The following is a 20182-nucleotide window of genomic DNA, read 5'->3' on the forward strand; positions in this document are numbered from 1 at the left end:
ACCGCTCAGCCCTTATTCGACATGAGATAATCCACACGAAAGAGACACCTTACAAATGCTGTGAGTGTGGGAAAAGCTTCAATCGTACCTCAGCCCTTAGTAGGCATCAGCGAATACACAGAGGAGAAAGACCCTATGAATGCTGTGAGTGCGGGAAAAGCTTCACTCAGAGATATACCCTTAACTCTCATCAGAGAATCCACACAGAAGAGCGACCCTACAAATGCTGCAAGTGCGGGAAAAGCTTTACTCAGAGATCAGCCCTTATCTCTCATCAGACAACACACACAGGAGAGAGACCCTATGAATGTTGCGAGTGTGGAAAAAGCTTCTCTCGGAGCTCAAACCTTACTGTGCATCAGAGGATCCACACAGGAGAGAGACCCTATGCATGCAGTGAGTGCGGGAAAAGTTTCAGTCACTTCTCCTCCCTTATCTCTCACCAGAGAGTCCACACGGGAGAGAAACCCTACGAATGTTGCGAGTGTGGAAAAAGCTTCTCTCGGAGCTCAAACCTTACTATGCATCAGAGGATCCACACAGGAGAGAGACCCTATGCATGCAGTGAGTGCGGGAAAAGTTTCACTCACCTCTTCTCTCTTATCTCTCACCAGAGAGTCCACACAGGAGAGAAACCCTATGAATGCAGTGAGTGCGGGAAAAGCTTCTCTCGGAGCTCAACCCTTGTTACACATTACAGAGTCCACACCGGAGAGAGACCATATGAATGCTGCGAGTGTGGGAAAAGCTTCACTCATAGTTCAGGCCTTTCTAAACATCAGAGAATCCGTAAAGGAGATAAACTTCATAAAAACCTTATCTAGAGCTGTCAGGAGATTTTTTCTTTAATTCTTTTGACAGTTCCCAGTTAGTGAGTGTTAAGGCTGTTTGCATCTTTTGCACCCTGTAGTTCCTCAGCTCCCACACATGAGTTGCCCACTTTGAAGCTCGCCTGCCTTTGGGGTGGATCCTGTGGTCCTTGTATCAACTCCATTGTCCTGCGAGTCATTGGAGTGTGTGTCCTTTCTACCAGGAATGTCATCACCCCAGGTGGGGGAGATGGGCGGTGTCTTCAACCAGCTACGTTGAGATAAAATCTACCTGGGTCTCATCACTGTGGTTGTCATGGAGTTAGCTAGCTTGAGTTCACTTTCCTGATGTAAAAGAGAACTATTCTTGCACTAAAGACATGGGCCATGGATAGTCGGTGGAGTTATCTTGCACATTTCCTCCTGTCTGAGCTAACCATCATCACATTTCCTTTCTAAACAAACCTGGAGATTCACATTTATACTCCTGCTGCCAGTGCAAAGTTATTGTTAGAGACGTCAAGTTCCTCTTTGAGGAGAGATTTCCTCATTCCCAGTTGTTCTCACGTTACCGGGATTGTGCAGAACAGCAGTTATTTTGTTGACTTTTTTTTCTCATTTAAAATATATTTAAGTATGATGAAAAGCTGGAGCAGTGTCAGGGAAATAAGGGTCATTTTAGGCTCTGTGACACTGGAAGGAGATGGGGCGACTCAGACATTCCATCCTTCCCCATCACCCCAGAACTGTTACCTTGTGCCTGAGCCATGCACAGTTCACCCTTTGTATTCCTTCGCTTCCCGAGTCTGGTGGAGTCATGTTCTTGGCTGTCCATGCTTGGGAATGGTGCTTGTACGTTTTTGATCCTAAATCAGAGTCAGTCTGGCAGGAGATGAATGTGTCAGACTTGGAAGGGGATTTCAAATGGATCCCAAGCACCGTTCAAATCCCCTTTTCCTCAATGGCAAAGCTGCTTCTGGGAAGGTCGGCTGTTTTTTCTCCCATTATGAAGGTGCTAAACCTCCTGTAAATAACACTAATGAGAAAGGTATCAGAGGGTAGCCGTGTTAGTCTGGATCTGTAAAAGCAGCAAAGAATACTGTGGCACCTTATAGACTATCAGACTTTTGGAGCATGAGCTTTCGTGGGGGAATACCCACTTCATCGGATGCATGAGAAACCGCTGGGTGAAGCAGGTTTCAGTGGATCATGGGAGAATCTCTCATCCTGATTCTGAGACATCAGATGTAACCTAGTCTGGAATTTCACTTTAAATTAAAATGAAAGTGTCTTCTACCTCTCTGTGAGATGGGTTTTCTATCTTTCATGAAGGCTCCTTGGTCATATAACTGCATGTTAGTTTTGTTTGACAGAATGTAGCTCAGATTTTTTGGGAAATTTCAGACAAATTACCATTTTTTTACTTCAGGTTTGTTTTTCCCCCTATTCCTGCATGATGACATGGAGAAAATTCAAATGCAGTTCAGTCAACAGGAGAGAATACTCCAAGCTGTTGGACATATTATCAAAGAAACAGTCGTATGTTTAAATCTCCACTCTGAAAAGGTGAACAGCAGCAGACCCCAAATGGGTGCAACTGACCGAAGTAAGTGCACAGGGTAGTTCAGTTGTTTAAGTCAATATTGTCTCAGATGATCCAGGGATAGAATTCCACAGCAAGTGATTTGGAACTAGGAAAACGCCCAGGTATTTGGTTCCCAAGGTATTTGTGACCCAGTCCCTACAGGAGGTTACTGCTGAAGAGATCTCCTAGCTAATCCCAACATTTGGGAAATGCTGTCTGTGATGAGGTCCATCCACCCTGACCTGGCACTGCTAGGGTTAACTGCGCCATGTGGGCTGAAGAGGCCACATCCCCTCACCCTCTCTGGGCATGTGCCGACTGGAGACGGAGTATAAACGGGAGCAGCTCAGCCTGGGCGGACTGGGAACAAACCTATGTTGTTGGCACAGGGGGGCGGGGGGAGAGCCCAGGGCTGGGGTGGCAGGGGGCTGTGGGGGTGGGGGGAAGCCCAGGGCTCAGTTAGCAGGCTCCTCTGGCGGGGGACCCCAGGGCTGAGGGTGGGGGCAGCCAAAATATTTTTTGCTTGGAACGGCAAAAAACCTAGAGCCGGCCCTGCCTCCACGCACCATGAGGTAGGTATGAGCGGATCATTATCATCCCTACTTGAAAGAGGGAGAAGCTAAGGCTGAGAAAGGAGAATTGATTGTCTTAGGTCACACAGCCAGCCAGTGGCAGAGTTGGGAATAGAACCCAAGAGCCCTGATTTTCAAACTTACCATTGGATCTTGAATTTCAGACAGTGAATGACCTGAATAAAGTGCTCTGATGAGCTCCAGACCAACAACAGTGATAGTAATTATTCAGCAAGTATTTGAGGAGAACTGCAACGTTAAAGAAAACTGTGAACTGCTCAGAGACCATTAATGCAGAGAAGCAGCAAAATTCATCAAACATAGAACTGGTTCTGACTTATTTCCTTGGTCTTAAAAAAGAACAACAAGGACCTGAGTCTCCTCCCTGTCAATAACCCCCTGCTCAGCCAATCAGGGTAGAGACTGAGGGCGGGAGGCTGAGGGTTCTCACCAGCGAGCCCAAAGGATGGCCCAGGTAACTGGTGGGGATCACTGCCCGAGCACTAGTTCAGCCCTACATTTTTGGGTGGACCTCCCACAGTGGGAGCTGCAGAGTGCTCCCCCAAAACACACACACACACACACACCTCTCCTGGTGTTGAGAGGGGAACAGGAGAAAGGACAAAAAAATCAAGGGAAGAAGAGAAAGGAGGGAGGGATGAATGGAGGAAAAGGTGAAACAAAAAGGACAAACCCCAATGTCCCCACTGATTCTAAGGGACAAAATCCCAGGTGTGGAATAACATTTTGCCTCCTTAAGCTCATGTTTTACATGCCTAGAATTCAACTCTCACCAGATGGATCAGACTGAACAGGTTTCAAACCTCGTGGAGGCTCTTACCTTCTAAACAGGGACGGCTGTTTTCTATTAAAATCACTAAAAGGGAAGGAGAAAACTCAAAAGAGGTTCCTCCTGGCACTCACGTCCGTGAATCCGAATACTCTCTCAGTCCTCAAAGAGAGACCTGGAGAAGGAGACTTCCTGCAGCAAAGCCACAGGGGTCTCTGAGGTTTCCCTGGCCCCTCGCCCCTGTCCTGCCTGGCTGATGGCAGCATCTCTCTGTGAGGTCACCACCTCCCCACCACCTTGGACCAATAGTCTGAGGTCCTGCAAAAGGCCTTTGTGATGTCACTGCCACACCCCTCCCTTGCTGGGCTAATGTCCTGCCCCTGGCCAGGCACTTTGGAGGTTTGAGCTGCTCCCTGTGGATCACCCCACTCAAGGAGCGTTCGTTCTAGGCAGCAAGCCGGCTAGACAGGGAAACATCAGACGCTGCTCCCAATGCTGCACTCAGTTTTTCAGAAATTAGTCGACTTTATGGCCAGAAGAGACCATTAGAGCATCTAATCTGACCCCCTGCATATCACAGTCCTCCTGCATGACACAAGAGCTACTTTTGGGGCAAACACATTCCAGAAAGGCATCTAGTCTTCATTAAATGACATAAAGAGATGGCGAATCCACCACTTTCCTTGGTAGTTTGTTCCTGTGGTGAATCATCCTCACTGTTGAATTTTTGTGCCTTAGTTGTAATATGAATTTGTCTCTTTTCACCTTCCAGCCATTGGCTCTTGTTATGCCTTTCTCTGCTCGATTCAAGAGCCCTTTAATACCCAATCCTTTCTCTCCATTAAGGCACTTCAATGAAGTCACCTTTCTATCTTCTTTTGATCAGCTAAACAGGTTGAGCTCTTTCAATAGCTCACTAGAAGGTATTTTTTCCAGTCCTCAGAACATTTGGTGGATCTTTGCTGCCCCAGCTCCAATTTCACAACATCTTTTTCAAATGAGGACACCAAAACTGGAGGCTATTCCACTATCAGTCTCACTGATGCCGTGTCACCTCCTATGACTTTATTGACATAATCTGTAACTGTATAGATCACCGTTGTGACCGCTGTTCTATATTTGCAGCCAATATTACAGAGAAGTGGTCGTGTAAGGGGTCTATGGAGAGGTTCAGATTGGCTGAATATAATGATGCTATCTCTAGATGTGTATCATTTTTGTAGTTGACATTATGAATTTTGGCTCTATGCTGTCTGTATTTCAAACTTGTGTATTTCAAACAGCGAAATGTTGAGTGTTCACATTCATTTCAAGCATCCTCGTATGGTGGAGCTCCTGTACATAATGGAGAATGGAAATGAAAATGTTTTTCTTTAAGAGGGCACCTGGGTTTGAACAAAGGATCACTTGATCTGCAATCAAACACTCTACCCCTGAGCTATACCCCCATTACAACAGGAGTATGGATCCGTGATCTCCAGGACTTTGAAGGACAGACCCTGCTTCATCGAGCTCCTTTGCTATTCCCAGACCACAGGTGCTTTTAAAAATGGGGTTTGATTAAACTTCTTAAATGTGGTAAACACCACAGCTTGCACACCCACTGACATAGCTTCTGCCCATGACAGCTGCCACCTCCTGGGGAAGTGGATTGACTACACCAACAGGAAAACTCTCTCCCCTCAGCATGGAGCAGTGGTTCTCAAGCTGTGGGTCAGGACCGCAAAGTGGGTTGTGATCCTGTTTTAATGGGGTCACCAGGGCTGGCATTAGACTTGTTGGGTCCTGGGGCTGAAGCCAAAAGTCTGAGACCCCCCCCACCCAGGGCTGAATCTCTCAGGCTTTGGTTTTGCCCTCTCCCCACTGGGGCTCAGTCTTTGGCACTCCCCCCCCCCTCCTGAGTGGAGGGGCTTGGTGCTTGGTCCCTCTTTCCAGGGCTACTTATTAAGTTATTTTGACAGAAGGAGGTTGCAGTGAAAGGACGTTTGAGAAACCCTGGCATAGAGCATCTCCATTACTGAGCTGCAGCAGCATAGACTCACTGTTTGAAATATTGACCTGTCCTTAGCCTCTGAATATGTCTAGGCTTGGCTCCCTGTGGCACTGTTGTGATCAGACCCTGAAAGTACAGCCATGGAGACACCATACACCAGCCTTCCTAGCTGGCAAGGATCAGACCTTCACAGAAAGGCACCCGTGGTTTTCTAGCCGAGCTACCTAAGGCCTCAGCCACAACCACTTAACAGAGGGGCCTTTCTACACTCTGGTTCTGTTCTCACTGAAGGGTCATTACAAATTGTTTCCTCAGACCAGCTTCCCCAGCGCACTCACTGCTGTGCAGCTCTGTACGTGTGGCCATGGCTGAACAGCCAGAGTTCCTGCCCATTTCCCTACTGGCTGGAGCATGATTAGAGTGTGTTTGTGGTTAATGATGTTGCTGTAGATTGTTCATTCCCTGCCCTGGAAATTCAGACAGTCCCTTTTCCCGTTGTATTGCCAGCACCTCTGGGAGTCCAATAACAGAGGCAGGTTTTCTCTGGGCACTGAGATTTTTGAGAGCATTGGTGGCTCCTTTCTTTCCTCACCCTGGAGTAAACTCAGCTTTTTATTCCATCCTTGATGACTCATGGAATAACAGCAGTAGCATGAAGAGGAGAGTGAATATCTCACTGCCAGGGGGAAGGTGGACGCATTCCCTCTGTCTGACCATTGCCATTGCAGGAGAGAAGGTTTCAGTGGAATCGACTGCCCTGGCTCAGACAATAGACACAGGGAGGTTTTGCTGTTCATGGATCTGTGCAAAGGAAATTGTGTGTCTGTGTGAAAATGAGGAGGGATATGAAATGCCCACGTGGTGGTGCCTAAGGCAAAAGGGAACCCTAGAGGATTAGAATAGGATAAGTTCTCAAGCAACATGTTTCTTACTTTGCCCATCTGTTAGTTTTGATGATTATCGATGGAAAGATTTTGCCATTGGGTCGTGTGTTTACACAGAAATTGACATTTACCAACAAATACGTAATTCTTCCAAGTCTCCTGGTGGTGAGTTTAGAGGGACACACTCACTCCTCCCACCCCCCATGCCAGGCCTGTGCTCTCCAGAATGTCAACTTCCCACAGAGCTGGGATCCTTCCCTCATCTCCCCCCAGGACCACTGCCCCACCCCCACTTCTGGGATCCCCTTCCAACACTGTCCAACTCCCCTGCTGGCAGGATCCCTTCCCATTCCTTTCATTTCCTGCCTCCCCTCTGAGCAAAAGCTCTGCATTGTTCCCACACTGGGAATTGAACCCAGGCCACGTGGATGAAAACCAGGAATCCAGATCACGAGACCATATGGGACTTGTATAGTTAATAGCACATTTACACCCAACAATTCAAAGTAGCCATTCAAAAAACCTTCAAAAACAGACTTCAAAGAGAAATTGCAGAGTTACAATTGATTTGCAAACTTAACACCATTAATTTCAGCTTCAATAAGGACTGGGAGTAGCTGGCTCACGACAAAAGCAATTTTCCCTCTCTTGGTATTGACACCTCCCCATCAATTATGGGGAGAGGACCACATCCACCCTGACTGAATTAGCCTTCAACACTGGTTCTCCCCTTGTACAGTAACTCCCGTCACTTCATGTTCCAATCTATATTTATGCCTCTATCTGCAATTTTCACTCCATGCATCTGAAGAAGTGGGCTTTTTACCCACGAACGCTTATGCCCAAATAAATCTGTTAGTCCTTAAGGTGCCACCGGACTCCTCATTGCTTTTAATTCTAAGCTGATCTTAACCCTTTCAGTACCCTTACAAACTCAGATGCTTCTCACCACAGGCTGGCTGGTGGCTTTTCAGCCAGGCTCTCCCCTTTCATCAGCGCTTCAGTTACTTGGTGTGGGGGTGTCTGTAGATGTAGGTGACAGAGAGAGATAAAGCCTGGCAAATGTCTCTCCTTTTATCATGTCCTTTCTTCCCTCATGGCTTTGCCCCTCTCCCCCCTTCAGAGTCAGGTGAGCATCACTGCGTCTCTCCAAGCAAGTCTGAGCAATTCCCCTGGGGTGTCCTCATGCAGGTGAGTCATTGCATTGTAGCTCCCTTGCTGGACAATGGCTGTCGATGGGTTGTTTGACACCCTGTCCGGGTGTTGGTTACTTTCCTTGCTGTTGCCACTGGGGAGCTAATATTTGGCTGACTCCCCCACCTTGCAGCACAGTGACAACCACACTGCACAATTCTCATGACTTCATATGCATGAGTGGTCTACATCTATGGGTAGAGAAGTGACTTTCAGCCGATCATATCCTTTCCCTGATACCTTACAAGTCATGCTCTATATGTAAGATCACGATGATATGAAAATGAGGATTATGGGGGTTACAGCCGCTCCCCCAAAGGTATAGAATGTCACACTGAGATTCTATGTTCATTTGTTCTGTAACAGCATTACAGGGATCCAATGACTGACCAATGGCATTTCCAAGTGCTAAAATAGCAAGCGATGTTGGTCTCTCATTGGCCATCAGCGACTGAAGATGTGGTTTAATGAGCCGGAGCTTCAAGGCGAGGGTGGCTCTGTCCACTGCCTTCCGTTGCGCTGCTGGGCACCAAGTCCCTGGTGGCCAATATGTGACGCTGGAAGAAGAGAGTGGGGTGGCAAGTGGCGGCAGGACTTTTGCCACCAGGGTCTAGCTGCCCAACTTCCTCCTGGTACTGCTGGCCCCCCGTCGCCTTCAGGTAACCCAGGAACTAAGGCAGGAATAGGGCGAGGAAGCAAGTAAAGCCGAGCAAGGAAGGCAAAAATGAATCTTGTCTTCATGGGCTGCTCGCAATGACGTCCTTTTTCTGTGCCACAGCTGACAACAACATCGCAGACAGAAAAGCAGGAGGCCAAAAAGAAACCGAGCAGCTGCTGAAGTAGTTCAGTTGGGAGCGTGCTAGACTAACAGGCTCTTCTATCCCCCTTTGTGCACGGGTGGGATGTTTTCTGAAAGTGCAGCGGTTCCTTTAACTGCCACGAGTCCCTCATTTCAGGCTATGCAGCAGGAAAAGGCAGCATGGGCTTCTGCACCGAGTTGGCCCACCTGACCTTTCATTCTTCTCTTGCTCTTTGTCAGCAAGGGGAAGAAAAAGCAGCTCTCCCTCAAGCTGGAGTCACAAGGGTGACGTAAGGACGACTTCCTGAGCCCCGGCTCCAGTGCTCTGCTCTGCCAGCTGACCCATCGAAGGGCTGCCACCACTTTCTCCAGGTTTGTCCATCGGTCTGTGCCAGGGTGAGCAACAGCCAAGTAGATGGAGTTTCTGTAGTGTAGTGGTTATCGCATTTGCCTAACACGCTGATGGGGATTTTCAGGGACCCCCCGTACCCCAGATTGAGTTTACCCTGAAACTGTGTCTTGTCTGCCCCAAGCTAAGTTAGCTGAGCATAGGTAACAGAAGGCCACTGCAGGCCAATTTGACCTTAAGGCATTAGTAAGATTTGTAAGAGCTTGTGTGACACAATTCGAAGCCTGTATGGCATAATCAAAAGGCCAACAGGAGAAAAAGAGGAACCCACACCTACTGGTAATTGGGTAACTTGACCTAAAATAACAGCTTGTTAGCAATGGAAAAATCAATATTGCAGAAAAGTCTTGTACAATGGAAACCGCAAATAGGTGTGCATACAGTTAGAAAAGTGCTTATTGTACAACTATATTGGAAAATAATTGCATTAAGTAATTTATTACGCAAGATAATGCAAGAGAAGGTATCACAAGACAGGGGGGACGTGGCGAAAGACAGGAGCCTCTAGAGACAACAGGAAAAACCCCTAGATGGTAGGGGGTCCGAGTCACGGCCCCAGAGGGGCTCTGATTGGCTTGCTGATAAATATACCAAATAAAGCTGATAAGATTTGTAATGCATGATTACGCGTTGCGGTTTTTACCTTTATAAGCTTGAAGCTGTGTGATTTATGCAAGGCGGCTGTCCCCCCCTTGCTTGGGGATACGCCGACCTTCCCTTTATGCATAAATGTATTGTGTACCCTAATAAAGGTGCCTTGTGTGTCTGACCCAAAATCAACGGTGTGGTCAATTTTTCCACGACAATTTGGGGGCTCGTCCGGGATCCACAGATGACATCCCTGGACCGGAGGACCGCGGGCAGTTCCCTTCCAACCCTGGGGCCCATCTGAGAGGTAAGAGACCTTTTGAAATTTCTGCTGCTAGGGGCTTGGGAGAGGACTGGTCCGTAGGCTCTGGCTGGGGTAAGTCACAAGCTGGATCCAACCTTGGGACATAGTCAGACACACTTGATGCCCTTGTTCAGGTAGAATTTCCGAGGTAGAATTTCCGAGGTAGAGTTTTCCGAGGTAATGTGCCGGCCGCCCCAGGCCTCGGACCGCGCTCTTTTGGTCCGGAGGAGACTGATCGCCTAATAGAGCTGGGCGTTCGGGGTCCCGGAGCCACTAGGTTGGGAGGGACCAGGGGCAGTTTTCGCCCTGGCAGCTGTGCCAGGAAACGTGCCTGTGTGCGTGAGGCCGTGCGGCCTGTGTGTGTGTGTATAAGGCCGAGCAGCCGGCGTGTGTTGGTTGTGGAAAGACGCCCCAGACCCCCTGCGAAGCAATAGCTTGTTACCGGGGGTGTTCTGAAAGCAAGCTCCACAACCCTGCTTGAAGAAAGATTGAAAAGCTTCCCTGACTGGCAGGCCTTGGTAAGTGGTTAACCAGTCAGGGTGCTTGTGTGTTCCCCATCCTGTTGTCCTTTACCCCTCCACTTCCCCATGGCCCAGTGACCGCTCTTTGAGCACTGCCTTGCAAAAGGCCGCGGGGTCCCTTTTTGTTCCCCCTGGAGCCATAAGCTCCCTTTCCTTCCTCGGAGAGGAGGGAAGCCCCAGGAAACCGTACCGTCGGCTCTGAGGCTTCTGCAGCACCGTTGGCTCAAAGGCTGGTGCCTAGAGCTGCAGAGGGACGTGGGGGGAACCAGGGGCTTTTTGTAAGCCCGCCCCCCTTACCCACTCACCTTGTAGGCTCGGCAGAGGCCCTTAACCCTCGGAGCTTACTCCCTTGTGTTCCTGCCATGAAACAAGGGCAGGCCTGGTTGGGCCATTAGTGTAGAACTGTGGTGACCCCCGAGTTAGCATCCTGGTGTGACTGGCTTAAGTAAAAGTGAGCTGTGGAGAGAATGGGGGCCAAAGGATCGAAAATCCTGCCGGTCCCACCCAAAGGCACGCCTGCTGCTTATATGTACGTACATTATGGGTCGTCGACGTGTAAAATATTTAGAAAAATGGAATTGGTATACCAGAAATGATCCAAAACTGCAGTTTCCCCTGAAGGGAAGTTTTGACCTTGACAGGATGGTGCACCTTAGAGGAGCCCTCCTTGCCAACACGGTGCCCCAGGGTCAGTTTGATGCCTATTTTATGTGGTACGATGAGATGGGAAAAAGACGTCAGGAGTCAAAGGTTAGGGGACTCAAAGATTCCCAAGAAAAGCTCCAACAAAAACTTAAGGAAGCCCAAGAAAAGATAGGGCTTATGGGTGGCCCCATGCAGCAGGAGAGCATGGGCCAACACCCCTCCCTTTTTCCTGTTCGAGGGGAGAAACAAACGAGGGCTACTCAACGTGCCCCGTCTGCCCCCTCCCCAGATTTAATAGACCTATTTGTAGAGTGCCGGCAGTGGCCTGCTAGGACCACGGAGGGCCCCCCTTCCTATTCCTCGGCACAATCTACTCCTCCCCCCGGAGAGTCGGAGGAGGAAGCAGGATCCTCTCGGGTCACCCAATCCCCCTCCGAGTCCGAGAAATCAAATTCCTCAGACAGGTCAGAATTTGCACAGGTCTCCCCAGAAGCCCAACAACGACTTGCAAGCTTAACCCAGCAAGTCGAGGAATCACTTGCTCAGGCAGCAGGCGTATGTGGCACTGAAGACGATCCGGTCAGACGCCTGTCAGATGCCTTTGCACAATTAAAATCCTTTGTACAATCACCAAACTCACCTCCAGCTTATAACACCCGGTACCAGGCCCTGTTGGCTAGGGGACGAGAACAGCTGGGTGACCTGGGCAGAGAGTTGTTTGACCCTCAGACAGGGAGGTTGTTGCTGCCCTTGAGGGAATTGCCGGGAGGCACAGATGGGAGATTGGTAACAGTGCATGCTCCCTGGTCCCCGGGGGACTTGTACAACCTAATTGACAAGTTTCCTAAGATTCGAGAGGACCCAGTGAAATTTCAGGAGTAGCTACGAATGGTTGTGCAATGTTATAACCCATCCTGGGCTGACATGGATCAGCTCCTTAGGGCTATGTTGCCCAGGGAAACTTTAAACCGCCTCTATGACAAGGCACACTGGCCGGATGCACAAATGGCAGTAGGCCTTAATGACCGTGATTTGGTAACATTCAGGAATAACTTGGTTCGGGCGGTCTTGGAGGTCTGTCCTAAAAGGACTGACTGGACTAAAATAAATTCATGTAAGCAATTAAAAGGAGAGAATCCAGCCGATTACATGGAGCGCCTGAAACAGGCTTTCGAGCGACACTCTGGTATGGATAGGGCAGAGGAAACTGCTCGCCAGGCTGTAGTGGCAGCTTTTGTACAGGGACTGCTTCCTAAGATTAGTGAACCACTGAAACTGGGAATAGTGGATTGGGAGGGGAGGGATGTGGAAGGGATTCTGGTTGCTGCACAGCATTATTATCGACAGTTAGAAAAGAAAAAGGACGATACTGAGACCCAGCTGATGGCCTTACAGTTAAAATCAAAAGGCTAAGTCAGGGCCTTATAATCCAGCCAGTGAGATTCCCAGGTTTGGTGCAGCCCCCCACCCTGATCCTAATGCCTGTTTTTCGTGTGGCCGGGAGGGTCATTGGCGGGCCCAATGCCCCAATCCTCCCTAGTGTGCTTATTGTAAGCAGCCAGGCCACATTATTAGGGAGTGCCCTAGATGCCCCCCCACCGACTTGTCCAGTTTCAGCCCCGTTCAGACCAGGCTTGCCCCCCTCCCTTCCCCGACTCTCAACCCTTTCCTAATCCACCCCCTCAACTGATAGGCTATTAGGAAAGCCAGGAGACTTGCGACATCATCTGCCCGTTTCTCCCTGTTGACCAAGCGGGCCCAACTATTTCTTGCATAATAAACGGTACCCCCACTTCTTGCTTGGTAGATACTGGAGCCTCCCGTTCAACTTTGAGGGCACAGGAATTCTCATCTGTGCCCCTTTCTTCAGAAATTGTTACGGCTGTCGGGGTGGGAAATGCTCCCATTCCCCAGCCTGTTACTTCTCCCTTGTCAGTTTCTATCGGCCCCCTATCTGATCAACACGCGTTCCTCCTCAGTCCCTGTTCCCCTGCCAGTTTATTGGGAAAGGATTTGCTGTGTAAACTGAACTGTACAATTTTTTGCTCCCCGGAAGGGGTGTTTTTGGAGGTGCCCAATCCTGCACAGGATGCAGTTTTAGCTCTGCTGCAGGAAGAGCAAACCTCAGTGGGGGAGACTCACCCCAGCCCTTCCTTGTTGCAACAGGAATTGCTGGCTAGGGTCTCACCCGCACTGTGGGCAGAACATGCCAACCAGGCCGGGCGCATTGGTTCTGCCCAACCGGTTAAAATCCGTGTAAACCCAGCAAAGCCCCTCCCCAGGGTCCGACAGTACCCATTGTCCAGACAGGCTGAGGAGGGTATTCGCCCGGTAATTACTGCCCTGTTGGAGCAAAGGGTTATTATACCGACAGTCAGTGAATGTAACTCCCCCATCTTACCTGTGAGAAAGCCAGGAAAGCAGACTTGGCGGTTTGTACAAGATCTCAGGGCCATTAATACTGCTGTTGTTCCCAGCTTTCCAGTGGTCCCTAACCCAGCCACTATCCTTTCCTGTATCCCTGCTACAGCACAGTATTTTTCTGTAATTGATCTGTGTTCTGCCTTCTTCTCTATCCCCATTCATCAAGACAGTCAGTATCTGTTTGCCTTTACTTATCAGGGATTTCAGTATACTTGGACAAGGTTGCCTCAGGGTTACACCGAGTCCCCCACAATCTTTTCTCAGATATTAAAAAGGGATTTGGACGATATTATATTCCCTAAGGGTTCTGTTCTGATTCAATATGTAGATGATTTGCTGCTTGCTTCTGACACTTTGGAGGCCTCACAGGCAGACACACTTGTTTTACTTCAAGCACTAGCTCAGAAGGGCCATAAAGTTTCCAAAACAAAATTGCAGCTGTGTCTGCCTTCGGTCCATTACTTGGGACATGATATTTCGGCAGGCCAACGAAGTTTATCTCCTTCACGTGTGCAGGCAATTCTTAAAATACCTAAGCCTGTTACAAAGAAGCAGCTGCGCGGATTTCTTGGCATGACGGGCTACTGCCGTCAGTGGATTTTAGGATATGCTTCCCTTGCCCGCCCCTTGCAAGATCTAACACTGAACAAAGTTCCTGACCCTATCCCTTGGACGGAGGAGGCCATGCAGGCTTTCCGTCAGTTAAAGAGTGCCCTAGCAGAAGCTCTGGCATTAGGCCTGGCTGATTATAAAAAGCCATTCACCTTATTCTGTCATGAGAAGGAAGGATTTGCTCAGGGAGTACTCACCCAGTTACACGGGGATAGGCATCGGCCTATTGCGTATTTTAGTTCCTCATTAGATCCTGTGGCTGCTGGCTTGCCGCCATGCTTGCGGTCTGTGGCGGCTGCAGCCATTCTTGTCGAGGCTTCCGCCACCTTGGTGTTGGGGCATCCTTTGACCGTTGCGGTGCCCCATGCAGTCACAGCCTTGTTGACTAAAAGCAAAACGCAGCACCTTTCTAACTCACGGCTGACAAAATATGAGATGCTGCTTCTGAATGCAGCTAACGTAACTTTAACCAGATGTTCTGTTCTTAACCCCGCTTCTTTATTGCCCACTGTGGCTGACGGTGAGCCTCATGATTGTATCTCTGTTACTAATGAGCTTGTCGTTCCTTGACACGACTTGCAAGATATCCCCCTTCTGAATCCTGATTTGATACTCTTTGTAGATGGCTCTTGTCTCCGGAACTCTTCTGGTCAGCTTGTTGCAGGATATGCTGTTTGTGATTTGCATAAGACAATAGAGGCTTTCTCCCTTCTGGCTGTAGGTTCTGCTCAGGTTGCAGAATTGATAGCTCTTACTAGGGCTTGTCACCTAGCCACCGGACAGTCGGTCACTATCTATACGGACTCAAGATATGCTTTTGGAGTAGTGCATGACTATGGGCAGCTTTGGAAATACAGAGGTTTCCTCACTTCCGGTGGTTCGCCTATCAGCCACGGGCCATATGTTGCGGCTCTCTTATCTGCCCTCCAACTTCCTTCCCATATCGCTGTAGTTAAGTGTACAGCTCATCAGAAACCCTGTGATGATGTTACGCGAGGAAATGCCTTGGCAGATAACGCTGCCAAGCACACGGCCCTTTCTGGGTCTCCGGCTTTCACTAATCTTTCTCCTCTCTGTATTTCTAACTCAGCCTTGCAGGCAGACCCTTTTCAGGATCTTGTGAAGATACAGGGGTCAGCCCCTGATAGAGAAAGGGTTGCCTGGAGGCTGTCTGGGTGTGTGCAGCACCCGGCGGATGCCTTGTGGCGTGACCCAGATGGTCGCCCGGTTGCGCCTCAGGCCTTACTCCCTTACCTTGCTCGCCTGGCCCATGGCCCGGCCCATGTGGGTAAGGGAGGTATGATTGCTTCAGTGACTAAGGAATGGCACGCCCCTCGATTTTCAAGCGTGCCAAGCAGTATTGTGACTCTTGCCCTATTTGTTTGGCCCATAACAGGGGGAGACCAGTCCGCACTAAACCAGCGGCTCACCCCACCCTCTGGGGGCCTTTTGTAAACATACAGGTTGATTTTATCAGCCTGCCTAAGTGTTGTTCCTACGAATATGTATTGGTTTGTGTGTGCATGTATTCGGGGTGGGTGGAAGCATACCCATGTGCAAAGGCTGATTCTATTACTGTGGCAAAACGACTTTTACGAGATTTTATTCCTAGATTTGGTTTGCCTCTCTCTATCAACAGTGACAGGGGCACACATTTTACTGGACAGATCATGCAGCACCTTTGCAAAGCCCTCAATATTGAGCAACGTTTTCACTGCGCTCACCATCCACAGAATGCAGGCGCTGTGGAACGAAAAAATGGGGAACTTAAAAATAAGCTTGCGAAAGTATGTGCGGACACTGGCCTCAAGTGGCCTGATGCTCTGCCTCTAGCCCTGATGCAAATGAGGAACACCCCATTGCGGAAACATGGCTTATCCCCACATGAGATTCTCATGGCTCGGCCAATGAGAATGCCGGTTTCCCCGCCTTTATCTCCCGGTCAGGAAGATTTACAGCTTGTTGATGATGCTGTGCTTGAATACTGTAGATCTCTAATTCGTTCTGTCAGGTCTATCCATTCACAGGTTCGTGAAGCCCTCCCTGAACCAGCGGACACTGCATGCCACCCATTGCAGCCCGGAGACTGGGTCCACCTCAAAGTACACCAGCGCAAGTCCTCCCTTGAGCCCCGCTGGAAAGGCCCTTATCAGGTGCTGTTGACCACTCACACAGCTGTCAAGTGTAAGGGACTTGCGGGTTGGGTCCACGCCTCCCATTGTAAACGTTCTTCAGTTCCTGAGGACTGTTCCGGCATGTCCATGATTCCGGTTACCCCTGAGGTCCACGACGCTCCACCTCCTGAGATTCCTGTGATCCCCGCTCCTGAGATTCCTGAGATTCCGGATCCTGCAGTTCCTCCTCCACTTGCCCCCCTAGCCTGACCCAGATGTAACCTCAGGAGAAAACGTTAAAGGACTCGAAAGAGACCATTTTCCTCTTACAGAACTTATTGACTTAACAATATGGCCGCGCCCAAGGCCATTAGAGAATCTGCCATGGTGCGGAGGTGGCTTATGCCCTCCCTCTGGTTTATGTGTATTACCATGTTGCTCTTATTGCTTTTGAATTTCCATGACTCTTTTATGTATTTTTGGATGCCTGTAAAGGCAGATGTCCCTGCTGTACCCACCTGTGATCTTCCCTTAGACCTTCCAGTGAAAGGGTTGAAACCGTCCCCAGCCCCTTCAAATCGTAAGCAGAGATCCCTACCGGGAAGAGGAGGGGAAGAGGAGGGTCAAAAACCCTTAACTATTGAGGATGTTAAAAATTGGCCCTGGTGGAAAAGACGCTATATCGTACAATGGCAAGGAGGGAATTGCGGGGGGTATTCATGGCAATGTGGTACCGATTGGGTTTTGGGATTCATCCCGCAAGCAGCAAAATGTGTGGTAGGCCAAGTACCATCTCCCTGTATTACCATCCCTGGATTATTACCCACCCCAGCCCCCACCTTTCCCCCTCCTATCAACCATACCTCCCGTGACCACCCTCTCACAAGGGTTTCTCGGTCCCCTAGGTCTGCCACCCCCCACATTTTCCGGTTGTTACCCGAAACCTCAAATGTTATACAGTGGCCTTGGCCTTCTCTTTCTGGGGACTTACTTGCATATTGCTCGGCCAGGCTGTTTTTCTCCCTTCGGGACCACCCCAGCCAACTTTATCATTTCTTGGGAAACTATGGGAACCGTGTTTATAGACCATGTCAATATCACTCCGGCGCCTGGTTCCCAGCCGAAGGTCAAAACCTCTTTTATACACGGCTGGCAGGATAATGTAGTCGCCATGCTACTCCCAGGTCTATGCTTTGCCAAAGATGAGTCAGGTTCCCTGTGTTACTTAATCACTCAGGCAACCAAGGGCGAGGTGCGCACCGGGAGACATTGTCCCTTTGCCCCAGATTTTACCTGTGAACAAACCCTTCCTCCTACGGCAAACATAACCTGTACCTTGATCCAATACACCCCCGCCCTTACCGCTAATGTCACCACCGCTAAAAGAGCCCTGCATGTACACGCCCATCAGCTATGGTATGAGGCACTGGGAAAGGGCGATATTACAGGATTCAAATGGACCATGTTAGATGCAACTTTGGGTACCATCCGATTTTCCCTCCCCTTATCCCACTTCCAAATCGCTGCCACCTATCCAAATTGCTCCAAGGGAGTGGCCATTAGGCTCGCACAACAACAATCTTTGTTGCGCGGAAATCGGGACAAGAGAGGGGTGGCCGACACTTTATGGAAAGGGGCCAATAGTGCCGCCTCGGCCTGGAATGTCTACAAGACCTCCCAACATGAGACCAGGCTGGGACAACTTGAGCAGGCAACCGGTCTTATCTCCGCAGCACAGGTAACAGGAATCCGGGCTGGGGTGGGGGAATTGCACATCATTTCTACTCTCAGTACTCTCACCCATGATCTCCTCACCCAAATGGTCTATCACGTTTCTGGGGCTGGAAAGGCATTGCAGTGGGACATGGCTTGCTCTGAGGTGCAGGATTTTCTTAACGTACAACTTACAGATATTCGAGAGGATCTCAGGCACCAAGCATGGCCCGCTGCCCTTCGCAACACCTCGGGTGTCCCCCCAGAGTTGTGGCCTTGGAGGCATACTTGGAGATTTTCCGGGTGTAACTGTCGGCGCTCACAGTGCTCCTTTGAGGCTTATGGGCCTGTGAAAGGGGTGTGGGCTCCCACCTACCGGATCTTCCCTGGCCCTTGGGGGGGATGTTTGTGGGATTGGGTGGTCCACCAGAACATGTGGGAAATTAAACCACCCCACGGCCTGAATCGCTTCCTAGTTAGTTCGGCGGAGATAACCCCTGATATCTGGATAGGCCAGGGCTCTTTATGGACCCTGTGGCCTTTACAACCCCCTCAGCTTAGATGTATTCGTAAACTCAGGCCCGGGGAAATTATCGTTCTTCACGAACACGTCTGCTGGGAAGGGAAGGGCAAGTTAGCAACCCTCGCCTCCCAAACCATCCTTGAGGCGGACAACAGTTGTGTTCTGGTAAATTCTTCCACTCTATTAGACACTGTATTTACCTTGATCACCGCCTCTGGCTCTCAAGTTGTTTATTGGCCAGCAGATAGACGATATCAAGTCTTTTTGTCATTTTCGATTCCCTTTGATTGGGCTGCCCTGGTACCAGATCGCTTCCATTCCCTGGAAACCCTCCAGCCCAAGATCCGCAAGCTGTCCCAGTTAAAAGACCAGGTTGATGTTCTGGAAACCACCTATAATACTGAACTCCAGGCTTTTGAAACAGCTCATAGGGTCACTACCCTTTGCACAGGCTCAGATCTCCTCTGCATAATCACCAAGGTTTTCCACCCCCCTCAAATACACAGGTTTCTGTTTTGGGGGCTCGTTGGTGGTGGGCTGCTATTGGCCACCTGTGCATGCTATTGTTGTTGCACACGCTGCCACCCCCGACCTGCGGTGCTGTCCTTTCCTCCTCCACCCCCTTATCCCTTACCCCTCGCCCCTTTGCGGGAATCTGTGCTAGAACCAGAAGACCCAGTATATGATTCCCTGGAAATACCCTACTGTAACGGGTATGAAACGCCCCTAGGGGAAAGACTTGAGGTCCATGCTTTTAATGAACATTCACATTGAGGAAGTTGATGCCAGTAGATAGGCATCAAGCGGAGGGTATTGATGGGGAATTTCAGGGACCCCCTATACCCCAGATTAAGTTTACCCTAGAAACTGTGTCTTGTCTACCCCAAGCTAAGTTAGCTAAGCATAGGTAACAGAAGGCCACTGCAGGCCACTTTGACCTTAAGGCATTAGGAAGATTTGTAAGAGCTCGTGTGGCACAATTCGAAGCCTGTATGGCATAATCAAAAGGCCAACAGGAGAAAAGAGGAACCCACGCCTACTGGTAATTGGGTAACTTGACCTAAAATAACAGCTTGTTAGCTATGGAAAATCAATATTGCAAAAAGTCTTGTACAATGAAAACCGCAAATAGGTGTGCATAACAGTTAGAAAAAGTGCTTATTGTACAACTCTATTGGAAAATAATTGCATTAGGTAATTTAATACGCAATATGTGCAAGAGAAGTTATCACAAGACGGAGGGGGGGACGTGGCGTAAGGCAAGAGCCTCTAGAGACAACAGGAAAAACCCCCTAGATGGTAGGGGGTCCAAGTCATGGCCCCAGAAGGGCGCTGATTGGTTTGCTGATAAAAATACCAAATAAGGCTGATAAGATTTGTAATGCATGATTACGCGTTGCGGTTTTTTTCTTTATAAGCCTAAGGACTGTGTGTTTATGCAAGGTGGCTATTCCCCCTTTGTTTGGGGATACGTCGACCTTCCCTTTATGCATAATGGTATTGTGTACCCTAATAAAGGTGTATCAGTGTGTCTGAGCCAAAATCAAAGGCGTGGTCAATTTTTCCACGACACTATCTAGGTAAGGATGGGAAAATGGAAGTGACATTCCTCTTCAGCTCACCCCTGGGAGATGCTGCAAATGTGTAGAAAATGAAATCCTTGTTGAATGTGATATAGCTGCAGAAAGATACCTATTTTTAAT

At 49.3% G+C, this 20182-nt stretch overlaps 1 protein-coding gene across 1 annotated transcript in view; it reads left to right on the forward strand.

The window, feature by feature from the left end:
• LOC120381732 (zinc finger protein 420-like) overlaps positions 1-20182 on the forward strand; it is a gene marked incomplete at its 3' end in the record, with an annotated part of 264899 nt that overhangs the window by 101939 nt on the left and 142778 nt on the right. The window contains exon 2 of the mRNA XM_039499847.1: positions 10-811. Coding sequence (XP_039355781.1) covers positions 10-811 — 802 coding nt within the window. The remainder of the gene's footprint in view (positions 1-9; positions 812-20182) is intronic.

The sequence above is a fragment of the Mauremys reevesii genome, linkage group 14 (genome assembly GCF_016161935.1).
Source record: "Mauremys reevesii isolate NIE-2019 linkage group 14, ASM1616193v1, whole genome shotgun sequence".
In the NCBI taxonomy this organism is placed as follows: Eukaryota; Metazoa; Chordata; order Testudines; family Geoemydidae; genus Mauremys; species Mauremys reevesii.